At 40.4% G+C, this 15,415-nt stretch overlaps 1 protein-coding gene across 1 annotated transcript; it reads right to left on the reverse strand.

Moving 5' to 3' along the window:
• Nucleotides 1-1,974: 1,974 nt before the first annotated feature.
• OTUD6B (OTU deubiquitinase 6B) lies at nucleotides 1,975-14,717 on the reverse strand. Its single transcript, XM_084260057.1, has 7 exons — nucleotides 14,586-14,717; nucleotides 11,914-12,068; nucleotides 9,887-9,982; nucleotides 8,249-8,561; nucleotides 6,148-6,209; nucleotides 5,111-5,217; nucleotides 1,975-4,621 (listed from the first exon to the last, which is right to left on the reverse strand). Exons 1-7 carry the CDS (start codon nucleotides 14,674-14,676, stop codon nucleotides 4,537-4,539), a joined length of 909 nt encoding a protein of 302 aa, XP_084116183.1. The 5' UTR covers nucleotides 14,677-14,717; the 3' UTR covers nucleotides 1,975-4,536.
• Between the last annotated feature and the right edge of the window lie 698 nt (nucleotides 14,718-15,415).

Raw genomic sequence — 15,415 nt, forward strand, 5'->3', positions numbered from 1 at the left:
CCCTCACTCTTTGCCAACCCAATGAACCCTTATTACAATTTAGCAACAAACCATTGACTGTTCAAAACTCTGAAATTTTAATCCTATCTGGAGTTTTATAGGGTTCATAAGGGAGAATTACTCATTTAAAACTTCCACATCCTTGGTTTCCTCAAAAGAGTATTGCAGTAACATCCAGAATACAACTATTAAACAGCATTTTCATTACTTATGTAATTTCTAGAAAAGATATATTGCTCAAATGTTTTCATGAGACATTATTCTTCAAATGTAAAACCAAAACAAAACTGAACTTGGAAAAAAGTAAAACAGCAATCACATCTGGAAGCAGCTTGTTTCTAGACAAAAAGAGCATCTTCAGGCTCTTCATGTGTATAATCTCTTCTGATACCACGAAAAAATATTTGCAGGACTGATGAAGTGCAGGGAGTTTTGCAGAAAATGTCACTCCCTATGAATATTTTTCACCTTGTTAGCATTTAAACTTATGCACTCCAATTCTTCTAGTTTGTAAAGAGGATAAAGCTTTTCAGTCAACACATTTTATGCATTTGTTTAACCTGAAACACAGAGACTGTTACAGTTTATTTAGAATTTTAATGATTTTTTTTGTACATGAACAATTCTTTTTACAATGTACCAATTTACAACATACGGAGGCAACTGCTCAGGATTTTAATTGTATTTAAAAGTACATATACCATAAGCCTCTTGTGACTAATCATAACCCATCTGCTGTTTTTATTAGTCTCTCAAAACAAAGGAATTGGTGGGGTGGTGTTCTTACTGGAGCCAAGAAAAGCCCAGAAAATACCTTCCATATTTCAAATCCTATTTTTAAGTCTGCTCAGCTACTGACAAGGATTAAGTAATCAACATAGACTGCTTGTCATTCATAAAAACATACCAGAGATCAGCTGGGAGATAGAAGGCAGGTTGTGTCTGAAGTACTAAAAAGAAAAAAAACTTGCTGCACTTCCATGAAAGTGGGTGTCCCAAAGTGTTGCCTTACTGACTGACCAGACCACACAGATGGGCTATGCTGATGCCTACTCTCTCTACAGCCTTTGGGGTATCTCTGGGGCATCCAGCACTCAGGAAGGCTGTTGCACCCCTGAAGACATCACTTACCCAGCACACCTATGGAACACGTCTGATCAGGCTTTCCAGGTCTGGGACATCATGGCTTGTCTGCACTGTGACCTCCCACATCACCTAGGGAAGAGATGCTGCCCATCCCCCCTCGCTTAACTGTCACATCAGTGAGTTCATAAGCTGCAAGGTGACCAGTGCTGGGGAAGGAAGGATGGAGAACTAGGCAAAATCTATGGTCCCCATCCCAACATCAAGAGGCAGCACCCCGGCCCCATCTGCCAACCACGCATTTAGCTATGATAATTCTCACTTTTAAGATCCACATTAGAGGTGAGCAGAGCAGAAGGAAGGCTACAGTCACACAGCACCAGTGCTGCCCAGTCACACCACTGCCAGCACCTCTTACTCCTTGAAACAGAGTAGGAGTAGGTCGGATGTGCTCTGCAGACACCCAAAATAGATAGTGCTATTTTGCAAAGTGTCATCTGACAAAAATGACTAGGAGAATTTAACTTAACTTCTATGTATAGAGAAGTTCAAGAGTTTTTTTCAAACACAGCTTTCCAGATGACTCCCATTTAACCACTGAAATGCTGAGGATAAAATTCACTTAGAAACAACCTTTATCTCATAAACAGCAAAATTTTATCTGCTTCAATAGGAAGGGACAGTTGCTAGAGAATTCATAGCCATAGAATTGTCTTGGTTGGAAGGAACCTTTCAGATCAAGTGCAATCATCAACCTCATATGACAATTCAGACTACAGTAGGACCCTGAAGCCATAAAAAAATTAAATGAGGATACTTTTTAGTTCCTAGCATTAATAAGTGAAGAATCTAAATACAAAATAAAAAGTGACCACAACAAGATATGCCACAAATAAACCAATTTATTACTTTTTGGCAAGTCCCGTACAGCATGAGCAAGGATCTTTCACTCAGTATATTTAAAACATTATTTCACTTTATACAAATTGTAAACATCTTCAACAGGACAAACTGTTGGTACAGGCATTCCAGGATTCTGGCATCTTTTCTCTGTCAGTTGATCAAGCCAGGATGAAAACCCCATAAACCAAAGAACTTTTTTAACAGGGTATCTATAAAAAGCAGCATGTGCACTTCATATCACATCAATTCTAAGCAACACAGTGAAGAGTATTTCTGATTATTATTTTTAGTGAAATTCATAGTGGTATTAGGAATAGAGACACATTTTCCATACTGTTACATCCAATTTTTTGTTTGAAATTAAATCCATCATTTCATACAATCAAGGTAATAAAAATTCTACAGTAAGCCAGCTGCTATAAATACAGCTATATTTGCTAGACTGTATCACATAAATAAGGATGTAAAAACTCCTGATGTGGTTAATACTTTGTTTTTTTTTCTGGCAGGCACCAGTATAAAGAAGTTATAATCCAAGTTCTGCTTGTACAACACTCCCTACTATAACTGTCTGACTTTCCCCCCCTCCCACTCTGTCAAAGTGCTTTAAATCAGACACAATCTGATCTATACAGTGAACACTTTTCTCCTTTTTCTTAAGCAAGAGCAGATTTTTCTAATTCATAAGTCACATGTGTAGGGCTGCTTAGCTTTACTGAAGGACTGCAAGATGCAGGTCATTAGCTCACAAACCTCAAATCAGGGCAAAGGTGTTCAAAATTGACATGAATCACTTTTCTGTAAATCAACTCATCAGCACTAAAATACAGGCAATTATTATGTTACTAAGGCTTTTAAGGAAAAAAAAATCATTTCTATTGTTAAAACACAATTGTATGACAACTTTGGTTTCAGTATGCTGCTAATTTTTGAGTCACATTTAGATTTTTGTCTTTTAAGTCACTCTATGTATCTCATGTAAAAATCAAGCCACATTAAAAAACCCACCTTTGAAGTCTCTGTGCATCGTAAGGAGCAACAAACTTAATTCTTCTGCAGATGACCTTTAAAGCTACTGACAAAACCCAAGACGGTTTTCACACCTGTGTGCTACCAGCTATTTTACAGCATTGTAAGGCATGAGACTTCAGATCACAAAGTGCTTAGATCAGCAGATCCATCAACAATGAGTTCAGAGGAGCTTCTCTACCTGAAGTGAGGCCACTGAAGAGCTCTGTAAGATTTCCCTATCACTGAAACATACAGATGAAGGACTGTGAAGGATGAACAGCAGTTGACTTGCATCAGTGTTATAACAGATATTCATAAATATCTGTTGTTCAGATATTCATAAATACCCCCATCTGGAGTACTGTGTCCAGATCTGGGGCCCCCAATACAAGAAGGATGTGGAACTGTTGGAGAGGGTTCAGAGGAGGGCCACAAGGATGATTAGAGGGCTGGAGCACCTGCCCTACAAAGAGAAGCTGAGGGAACTGGGCTTGTTCAGCCTGGAGAAGAGAAGGCTGCGGGGGGACCTCATTGCAGCCTTCCAGTACCTGAAGGAAGCTTATAGGCAGGAGGGGATTCGACTTTTTAAAAGAGCAGATAATGGCAGGACAAGGGGGAATGGACTAAAGCTAAAGGAGGGAAGGTTTAGATTAGATATTAGGGGGAAGATTTTTACAGAGAGAGTGGTGAGGTGCTGGAACAGGCTGCCCAGAGAGGTAGTGGATTCCCCATCCCTGGAGGTGTTCAAGGCCAGGTTGGATGGGGCCCTGGGCAGCCTTGTGTAGATCCAGGCCTGGAGGTTGGTGTCCCTGGCTGTGGCAGGGGGGTTGGAGCTCTATGATCCTTGGGGTCCCCTCCAACACAGACCATTCTATGATTCTATGATTCCATGAAACAACAAAGCTCTTCCTACAAATTCAGTACTCAAACCTTGGTAAAGATCTTTGATCAAAGTCTTTTAAATGAAAAGATTTTTAATTTCCTTCAGCCAAGCAAGATACTCCACCACTGGATTTGCCTCCACCTCTTCTCTGCCCAGATAAAGAAGGGGATCCCTACTACAGCGTTAAAGGTAGATTCTGATAGAACTAAAAAAACACTGTAGAGGATATTCCATCAAAGTAAAATTATTTTAAATGCCTTAACTCTTCCATGATCATCAAAATCTGCCAGAAATAATGTAACAGCAACTGCCAGGTCATCTTAATTCTTCAGTATAAACACAGATTAACCAAAACATTTCCTACTTGGTATTTTCACTGCAGCATGGGATGAAGCTCTATTTAAAAAAAAAAAAAAAGTATCCTGATCTACACAGCCATCACTTTAGAGCAGATCTTCTAAACATGATTAATACCAACAAGTTTAAAATACTGTTGTGTGGTTTTAGTTTGGTTTTGTTTTAAATCTGATTTACAGTCAAACCTTTGATGTCTTTTTTCATTTTTAATCCATTCTTTCCAGTCTGTCTGGGACTTGTCTGGAGCCCAACAGATCAAGATGCAACTGTTATCCATGTGGATTTATGACTTTTATATGCTAGCAGCCGTTTTCTGCTGCAGTGTCTGTTAGAAGTTTTACAGAATTGTAATGTTCTCCTAATCCATAGGCATGTCTCATATACCTAAAAAAAGAAAAAGGAAAAAAAGGTTACAGAATTAGCATTCAATTTAACTAAAAGTATGTGTCATGACAAGCATTAACAGTGCTGGAAGACAGCTTAATTAAATTCAAGGTTTAAAACAGGAAATATGTACGGTCATGAAACAGGAGATCTGGTGATTTCCGGGCACAGACTGGTAACTTTGATGGGAAAAGTTTTCAGGCTGCATTTTGTATCAATTTCACTATCATTTCCTAATTATCTAACAGGTAAAATGACCCTGTAGCATTCTATAAAGCAGTGCCTGAATCATAGTTCTGAGTGATTGTCAGCATATCTTTAAACTGTGGCAGTCACAAACAATTTCTGACCTGCAAGATCATTATTCAAGCACCATTTCAACATCAGAAACATAACAGAAAATAAAAGATCAGGTGAGCATCAAAGCTGAGCCCTCCACTACAGAAATGAACACACTTATTTTAAGAAGAGATGAAGTTACATACTTACACAAGTATTATGGGTTTGCCTGAATATTCTTCACCAAGGACAATGGGACGGGAATCCATCTGCACTACTTCAATAGGTGTTTGCAAAATATGCGACAAAGCCCTTAGCTTGAAGACAAAAACAGTAACAGGCTTAAATCCAATGCAGGGAGGACCAAGGAATTCATGGCAATCAGTTTTAGCAGACATGAGTTTGGGCATAACAATTTGAATATTGGTATAAACTTTAAAAAAAATATTCTTTTAAACTCGAGCAGAGTAGGTTCAGATTAGATACTAGGAAAAAGTTCTTCACTATGAGGGTGGTCACACCCTGGCACAGGTTGCCCAGAGAGGTGGTGGAGGGCCCATCCCTGGAGATATTTGAGGTCAGGCTTGATGAAACTCAGAGCAATCTAATCCAGTTAAAGGTGTCCCTGCTTACTGCAGGAGGGTTGGACTAGACGATCTTTAAAGGCCCCTTCCAGCCTAATGCATTCTGTGAATCTATGACTAAAATAAGAACATTTATTTAAACACTTTAAACTTTAATTGAAACAAGGTTGCCTTAAGTTAATCATTGCTTTGATGGTGTAACACAGGTAACACTGGACTAGCTTCAGCAATTTGGTCAGTATTATTTCATAAACCAATACGTAATAAATTAAAATAAATGCATATTTTTCTCAAGCTCAAATTCTGGTTTACATTACAAAAATCTAACATTGCTCCTCTCTAGTCAGCGTTGCTGACATCTAAGTCTGCACATTAAAATGCTTTCTGCTTAAAGCCTTCCCCCACTCACACTGTCAGTCTTCCTAATGATATTTACAATTACTGAATTCCTTAACCTGCATCTTGTCAAGCACATCAGAACAGCAACGGGCCATCAGAAAAGGTACTCAGTTGGGAAAACAACTTATAAGCATTGGAGAAAGTTCTTGACAAACTACTTATGGCTATGTTCCCTTTTGCCTTTGGATATTCTTTCTTAAGATGACCTTTTTTATATATTCACATACTTTAGAATTTCACAAAAGTGATCAATGTAATACTTACTTCCAGCTGACCACCCCATGCAGCTGTATTTGCTATATCATCACAGTATTTTTCAAACTCCTCTGCAGGGAAAGAAGTGAGAACTTTTAGTACTTCTCTTGTTTGAGAACAAGCAACTGAGGAAAAGTACTGAATACAGTGAAGAACCACAACCTGTAGAGTACAAACACATTATACAGGAAAATCTGTATGTTCCCTGAAAAGAAGGAAAGGAGAAGAAAAACACCAGAAGCCAAAATACAAACCATAACTGTTTTAATTTATTTTTCTAAGACTGAACACATGAATAAAAACAAGTCTGGGAATAAAAAGTATTACAGGTTTATAAACATTTCATTCTGGGAGCCATTAACAAGAAGCATGAAATTGTATATGGTTTTCTTCCTGCTAAGTTGCAGAAGGTGTTGTTTTGAGACCCTACAAGGAAATGTGGCAGCAAGTAGTTGGCTTAGTTTTTACCTTTAGGAGTTGGGTGTGTTTCTAAAATCTTTTAACTGTATGTAGTGCAACCGTTGTTTGTTTGGTGAGTTTTCTTCTTTATTTCCCAATTAGCTGCCTTACTTTTAACCTACAAAGTATATATATATAGTTTCCCTCTTAATAGCTAAATTAACCTTTTGCAGATTATGTTCTACAGAAACCAAACTTCAGTTTATAGATTATAACCCTTCTGGCTTCCAAGCCCTGTGAAAGATCCTGACAAAGATATAACAGATTTTCTGAAGACTGCTTAGAATGATTTTTCATAGATTCCTCTTACAACAGACTTGAGACATAAGGAAACCACAACTCCCTGATGGTCCACAGAACTTCATTCAGTCTTCTCTTGGGGCACATCTATCCTGTGACAATTACCTCTGGAGCATGGGAAAGATGCCTCCTATCTCACAACGGCCCCAGTCACCAAATGAAGTCCACACCAATTGCTATTACATTAATGTAGGAATAAGTTTAAAAAAAAAAACCCACAAAAACATAGTCACTTGCATGGTGTTCCAGACACGCAGCAAGAAATGAATAAACTGCGTATTGCTCAAATAAGTCCATATATTTCATTTAACTGAATTTACTCAACCTACACCACTGCTCAACAATTAAGGCTTTATTTTTTACTTCAGTTTGTTTATAAGAAAGGGCTCCAAAAGACCTAGCATAGTGAAAATAAGGGGTACAACAAGCAACCATAGAAAATACTGTAACAAAGATTTGCTTGAATTTCACATTCATTTTTAAGAGCTATGATGTAAATTGAAAACACTGATAAAAAATTTGATAAAAATTTTTTCCCATATATGGTAGGCAAGCTGTTTCCTGTTGAGGAGTGGCTGACACACCAGAAGGCTGCGCTGCCATTCAGTGAGATCAGGACAGACTAGAGAACTGGGTGAAGAGGAACCTAATGAGATTCAACAAGGGCAAGCATACGGTCCTGCACCAGGGAGGAATAACCCCAGGCACCATTACAGGTTACGGGTTGACTGAAGAATCATGAGGATGGGGCCAGACTCTTTTCAGTGGTGCTCAGCAAGAGGACAAGGGGCAACGGGCACAAACTGGAACACAGGAAATTCCATCTCAACATGAGGAAAAACTTCTTCAAGAGTGACAGAGCACTGGGACAGGCTGCCCAGAGAGGTTGTGAAGTCTCCTTCTCTGGAGATATTCAAGACCCACCTGGACATGATCCTGCTTTAGCAGAGAAGGTGGACTCGATCTCCAGAGGTCCCTTTCAATCCCTACTGTTCTGTGAATACAATTTCAATCACATCCTGGAACATGGTTACCATCTAGTAACCAGCAAGTTCTCTTTTTCGTTGGGAGTTTGGTTTTTTTGTTTGGTTGGGTTTTGGTTTTGTTTTTTTAAATAGTAATATAATGCTAGCTAGATTAAATCAAATAAAAAAATTACAAAGATTCAGGTGTACCAAGTTTCATAGTGGATGATAATTCCGTGTTCCATGGAACACAGCCAAATCAACAAAGTAACAAAGTTAAGAACAATTCCTATAATGGGTTAGTCCAAATTCAGCTTTAACTGAGACTGAGAATTATCAGTAATAGATATAGTCTTTTTTAAAATTTCTTACGCCACAGATCTTACCTTTGCTATACACATGTCCAGTACTAGGGTTTGTAAGAAATGGCTGGAAGTCATAAAAATGACTTTGCATATATTTTGCTGTTTGGCTCCTCAGAGTTGCAACAGTCCAGGAATTCTGGCCATCTTTAAGTTGATCTTCAATAGCTTTGTACATGCAATGGCCATCTGAAGGGATCTGTTTAATTTCTAAATGCCTTGCTGCCAACAAGGCAGCAAGTTTCTGGCTTTCAAGATGTCTAGCACCCGTTAAATTTTCTATCTCAGCTTCAGCTATCCTTTCTTCTCTTTCTTTCTCCAAGGCAGCTTTCTTTTCCTTCAATTAAAAAAAAAAAACCACAACAAAAAAACCACATATAAAAATTACATCAAACATTAAAATTTAGAAGATGCTGGTACAGTTCTTGGCTTACACCCTTGCTTCCAGTTCTTCAAACGTTTTCTCAGTACATTCATATGTGTGAAACGTTCTCCTGAACCAGTGCTACCAAATCTCACGATACCTTCTAAACCCAAACTTTAGCAAATGTTAAGTGGCCAACATATCCTAATTGCCTCTGACACCACACCAAAAATTACATGATGAGAGAAATCTTAATTACATCAACGTGCAAAACACTTTACAATGCCTGTGCAAAGGTCATTAACTAGCAGTTGTTTCTTCTGGATCACCTATTTCACCACACTGGCAAACAATTTAAGTATGGGAATTCTAATTAGGCAACAGAAGTTATTGCTCTTTCATAGTAAGTGTGAGATCCACCCCTTAGATGTCTGATTGCATAATGGCGCTCATGTCATGAAACTGAAACTCCTTCAGGCCAGGTACTTTACATCATAAAAGACTGCTCCTGAACTAAAGGATGGATAAAAACGTATACAGGGAACACTAGAGAGGAATGTAATAACACACAACATAAAAATGACTTTTATAGAACGTAAGAATATAGAATCAAGACCAAACCAGCGTAGGCGACCACAATTTAATAAAATTAGATTACAGAGTCCAGTTTGCCTAGACATGGTGTGATGAATCAAGAACATCCTTTCATCTTGTTTGCTACAAAGAAGCTCTGCAGGAATGATCATCTAACAGCTAAGCAGTGCTCCTATGGCCTTGAACCAACATTCATGCAGGCACAATGAGAATGTTAATCCATCGCTATCTAACATCTTAACAAGACTGAACCCTAATGACATGGACACCAGGTAGTGTTTCTTAACAACTCAAAAATTTCAACAGTAATGCTCTTCAGTTAAATGTGTAAATTCCTACTACTTACATATTTCCCATTTAGAATTTCCCATTATTTTAATTCAAATGCTTTATTTATTAACATTTTTGTGAAATTCTTAAAAAAAAAAAAAAGGTAAAGGAAATGTTTTTTTACTGACTCCCACGTCCTGACCTATTCCAATTCCCAGCTCATGGCTGTGGGTGAATTAGTACAACTATTTATAAAATGCTTACCTATCTCTAGGTAGCAGCTTTACAGATTTTCAAGGCACCCAGTAAGTACAGCATCAATACTGAATTAGCCAGGTAGTGTCTCACGCAAAATTGTTTAGCTCTGGTTGTTACACTTAGGTGCATATAAATTCAATCAAATATTTGTAAAATGTTTAAGTGTTTAGTCATACCCGCCTCTTCTGTGCTTTCGATATTCGAGGTTGCTGAATCTGCTGCTCTCCTCCTTCAAGCTCTAAATTTGCAACCCCATCAACCACAGAATCTGTCTAAAAAGAAAAAAACACAAACACTCAATGTTCTTATTAATGTAATTGATAACTGAGACGTGGATCTCCTGAAACAGTTTTAAAAGTTGTTTTAAGTAATGCCAGGGCATGTTTATGAAGCTGAACCACAAAGATCTGTGTATAGCACAAAACCCATCAAAACAAACGTAAAACATTTCACATCCCAAACCTCTGTTGATCATTTTGTTCTGACCATAGAAAAAGTGACATAGAGAGAGTTATGAACTGTGCATCTCAAATACCACATCTATCTTCCCTTACAAGCTGCCATACTGAAGTGATGCTTACTGACTGAAAGTGAAAGGTTTTATCACCATGCCAATCAAGTGAAGTACCCAAACTGCTGTTAGCAAGTTCACAATTAAACCAGTAGAAGGTTCCGCCTTTCATACCAAGGTATAATTAGCAGTTGGGAAAAGTCAATTGACACTTCAAGAGAAGTGACAAAGCTAATCCTGTAACAGCATTGTCATGGCTTAGCTCAAACCCAGGACAGGTTTCAACTAGATATGACTCTTGGACCCAGGACAGGTTTGAACTAGATATGACTCTTGGAAGCATGGATATGTTCCAGTCTGAAGAAGCTGCAAGTGAAAGAAACCATACAAACTAAAACTAAATCCTCCCAGCTAAAGCTATGTCCAGGAGAAAGATTTTTGCTTGAAAGGTCCTCCATAGTAAGTTCTGACAGTTCACTGAGCAAAATGAAACAATTTCTTGAAAGTAATCTAAAGATAGAGGTAAACAGAAGCATTATGAATAATGCTTATGCATTAATCATCTGCTTAAGCATCTGATTAAGAACTGCTAAAGAGGATTGTTGTAGGGATATAACTCTCAAAATTTAAACCATTTTCTTCAGAAGGATTCTCAGCACATGCTTCTCAAATAACTCTATTTCCCTGAAAGTCATTCAGAAATGCTTTCACTCTCCTTTTCAAACGAAAGTACATTCTGCTTAACCCTTTGTTAGGTCACTAATAAGAAAGCATCTAGACCAGAAAGCATCAGGCTGGTTCTTGTTTCTTTCTTTACAAGTTTTAAACAGCCAAAAGACAGACACTGTTAGAGGGAAACACTTAAGGAGATGTATGAACACAGAGCATCAGTCACAGATAACAGTATTGCACCAATGTAACCATAAGCTCTATTCCCCATGAGGTAGCAGAAAACATATGAAAAGGCCCACTTGCACATACTGTCCTTAAATTCAGACACATGACACTAAGTATTTTCAGTACTGGATATACAGAATTAAGTCTATGGATGGCAGATTCACTGTGACAGGAGTTTCCAACACTCTACTTATAACTTAAATGCTAAAACATGGATGAATTTTTGTGTCACACAAGTATTTAGTAGAATCTAGTTTATTCAGGTGGTCTTATTTCCTGCAGCTAAATCTGAATAACACTAAGCCTCTGTTAAAATATAAGTGGTGTGCCGTCAAACAGCAAATTGGAAGCATTTAAGTAACTAAGACGACCATTCTCATCATTACAAATAATGTCTTCTTGCAAAAAGGTCAGTTACATTGTTGACAGAATTGCAAGACAACACACCACATGAGTTAAAAGCTTACCGAAGGCCAAGGATTCTTTAGTAGTCTACAGACAATAATTAGAGAGATAATGTAACGGGAATCTTAATTTAAAAATGATTGAGCTAGTAAGTAGCCCTAAGAGCAAAACCAAACACTGCTTAACAACAACAACTGACCATTAAATGGCCCTTCTAGCAATGTTCAACCACCCTACCAGCTCAATCTTCCCGTAGATGAAAAGATTACCAACACTGAGAGGAAAATAAGTAATTCATTTTAAGTGTTACTTCATTTTAGTTTTTAAGAGTTAAAGAAGCCCTAACATATATTTGATCTGTACAACTTCATCTGAAGTTAAGGTACCTACCTTATTCTGCTCAGGTGAAGCTTCTTTCAGCTGCTTTAATTCTTCCTTGTGCTTCTGTTCAAGTTCTGCCTCTAGTCTGGCAACTTCATCAGCCAGCTGTTTTCGTCTCTTTTTGTCGTTCTTGGGAACAGCATTTTTCATGCCTTGAATTTTTGCTGTTAGAGAAGTAGTGTAATAAAACGTTACCTTTTAATACAGATACTCCACAGTCATTGCAGAAAAGAGAACTGAAGCCACACAGAAAAAAGAACTATCAACACGTTAGTATGTTTTAACAGCTTAGCTATGAGACTGTCCATTACGATGATCGTTATTTTAAAGCAGCTGTATTTTTCTTAAAAGATGCAAACTTTATATCTGAAGAAGAGAAAAACTTGTACCAGGTTACTGTTATAAATATTTATGAATTTCATGTACACAGCAGACCTCAGCCTGCTGCCTTCAAAATGATTATCTGGGCATTGAGATCTCAAATCCTGTCACCAGAAAGACGTGTAAATGTTTAATCCCACAAGCAGCAGATTAGAAATAAAATCAGAGTTTTTTCTGTCCTTTTAAGTTTCTAAAAGTAAAACAGCTATTCAAGAAGGCCAACCCCCCTCAACCTGCTTAAACTGCATAAGAGAATACTTTGGTTAGAGTGGATGTCCAGATGGTCATCTGTTTCAACCTCCAGCTCAAAGCTACATCGGCTTACATTAATTCAGATTGATCTGGAATTTATTTTGATGTCTCAAGGGATGGACATTCCACAACCTTTCCAGGCAACTTCTACACCCCCTCTAATATGCAACCATTCTTGTTATGAAAATATCCAGATTTTTCCTGTTATCACTTTTAGCCATTGTCTCTGGTCTATTCTCAACACTTCACTTGGAAAAGTCTGGCTCCACCCACTACATATCAGAAAGTACAGCCATATCCCCCCCATCCTCTTTCTTCTCCAGGCTGAACAAACACAGCTTCCACAGCCTGTGCACTTACATTAACACTCCCTACTGGCTCTCATCACTTCTGTATTCCCTGTTTTCAAGTTAGAGCACCAATTATTTTATAGTCTGCTTGCTATTCATCACTGGTACATTTTCCCGTCCTTTACCCTTGACTAACACAGCTGAGCTGAAGATGATAGTGATGATAATGAATTTTTTTGAGATGAGGCAGCAAGAGTGCTCACACTGAAAGATTTATATTAAGCATTCAGCCTCACAAATGAATCAGAGGAGTCTGACAGACAGAAAAGCAGTTTTGTTCATAAAAAATAACATAATAGGGGAGTAGGAAATCCTGGACTTCAAAGGAGAGTATATGCAGGGTGGTAGAGACAAGAATCACCAACTGGAGGAGATGCTGCTTCTTCACACACTGAGATGCACCTTAAGTTAATTCTTAAGAAAAAACTGTTCTGCTATCTGTCAAACAGTTAATTATTGCATGTCTCAGGAATGTATTTTTCAAGTAGAAAAATGTGTGCCTACAGATCACCTACCTCTTCTAACTGGTAAGACCAGGGCTCTGTCTTCTGTATACCTCTCCCCTCTTTAGATAGCGGAGAACTGCAACTAGATTTCCCTGTATCTCCTTCCTTGGATGGAAAAACCCTCTGTCCTTCAGCTTCTCCCAATCCACATGCCATGTGCTCCAGCGACCAAACCAGAATGCTGGATTCCTACCCACCTCTTCAATTTCAACCAATTTTGTGGGAGTAAAAGGCATCTCAAGACAGTTAAGTTTCTATAGACTTAATGACATTATATGCAGCCCAATAGTGTCTCTCCTCTTCTTTAGCCCTCGAACTGATAAAAGGCTGCAGATGAGCTGTTTCACCGTGTGCCAAAAAGAAAAAAAAGCCAAAGGAAAAGGCCACACCAAAATACCACCAGTGAAAAGGGGCTTAACAAAACAGTTATGATCAGCTCTAGAACTTGAGTCAACAGAATCCGGCTAACAGAACCACTTTGTTATATTAATCTACTGCTATAGGGTAGGTAAAATGAGGCCACAGGCAGCACTGCAGGGCCGCACAGGTACCGCGTCTGTGGATACTTCGCTGCGGCTGGACAGCCTGGAAGTTCATTTGAGAACAACTGCGCTCTGAAGGAAGAGCCGCGGTTGCCAGGGCAGCGGCAAGGACCGTCGTGCTGGCTTTTCAATCCAGAATGCCTTAAAAGAACGTACGTCCTACAGCTTTAAAGTGAAGGGGCAAAACGCTATTGGTGCAGCATTACATCACGGCTCTCGGCATCGTTACGCTCCCAAGACTACAGCAACGCGCAGCCAGCAGGCGCCGGCATGACAGGAGCCACGCCCAGCAGCACGGCACGGCTCCCACACCTCTGCCAGGGCGCCGTGTTTGTTTTCCTTACCGGCGCCCCTTTCGCCTTACGAAGGCAGCCCAAGGGCTGCTCCCTCCTCCTGAGGAGCCGTGCAGTAGCGAACACGCCCGCCACCGTCCCCCCACCTCTCGCTCCGAGCTACTCCCGCTGCCGTCCTGGGCTTGCGGCTTCGTTTCCGCGGAGCTTCCTCCGGGGAAAGGCTGCGAGCGGGACGCCGAGCTCTCCCCGCCACCTCCTCCGGGCGAAGCGGGCACCGCAGGGAGCCGCTCTCCCCTCCCCCGCTCCCGAGCCTTTCCCCACCAGCTCGCCTTTCGCCGCACCCGTGGCTCCCCTCACCCTGGAGCTCTCGCTTCTCCTTGCGCTGCCGCTTCACCAGCTGCTGCAGCGGGTCGTCAGACCCCGGCTCCTCGTCCCCAGAACCCTCCATTGACGCCCGAACTACAGCACCTTCAGGACGCCCTCACCGCGCGGCACCAAGCGTAACCCTCGACCCCGGCGTGAGGCGGGAGCACGCCGCGCTTCCGGCAGCGCCGCCCCGCCCCGCCTGCCGCTGCTGGCGTAGCCGTGAGGGGGAGAGGAGGCTCGGCCTTGTCTTCCCGATGGGGCTGCTCTGGGTGTTTCCTGTCGTGCTCCGGGACCGCTTGGTCCCAAAATCGCCGCCGCCCCGGTCTCCAGGGGCCGCCTCTCCGGCGAGAAAAGCGGCCTCTGCCCCTGCTTCTGAGCCCGCGCGTTACGGGCTGTGAGCGCCGGTCGTAGTAGGAAAGGGAAGTGTTACTGTTGCCCTCGGCTTGGGGACTTCGTTACGGGGAAAGCAACCTCATTTCTGTCCCCTGACAAACATAACTGCGGAGCTACCTGCTTCGGTCACCTGTCTGGTCCAGAACTTACTGCAAATGTGTCTTCACTGAGGAAAAAAATCGTGCATTTAGCTCAACTAGAGGCAAATCCTATTGAGAGGAAGGCTGAGAAAAGGGTGAGAAAGGAATTGGTGGAGGTTTTCACGTTATCACATTGAGGGGGAAAAAGAAAATGAACCTTATCATTTCTGTGTAAAATACGCTATGCCCTGTTGTGCAAGGGTTTTTTACCCAAACTTACTTAAAAAAATACCCAGAAAGACACTCAATTTCCCCAGGCATCAGATTCGTGATTTGGGTCCCTTCAAC

The sequence above is a fragment of the Gallinula chloropus genome (assembly GCF_964237585.1).
Source record: "Gallinula chloropus genome assembly, chromosome: 2".
Lineage (NCBI taxonomy): Eukaryota > Metazoa > Chordata > Aves > Gruiformes > Rallidae > Gallinula > Gallinula chloropus.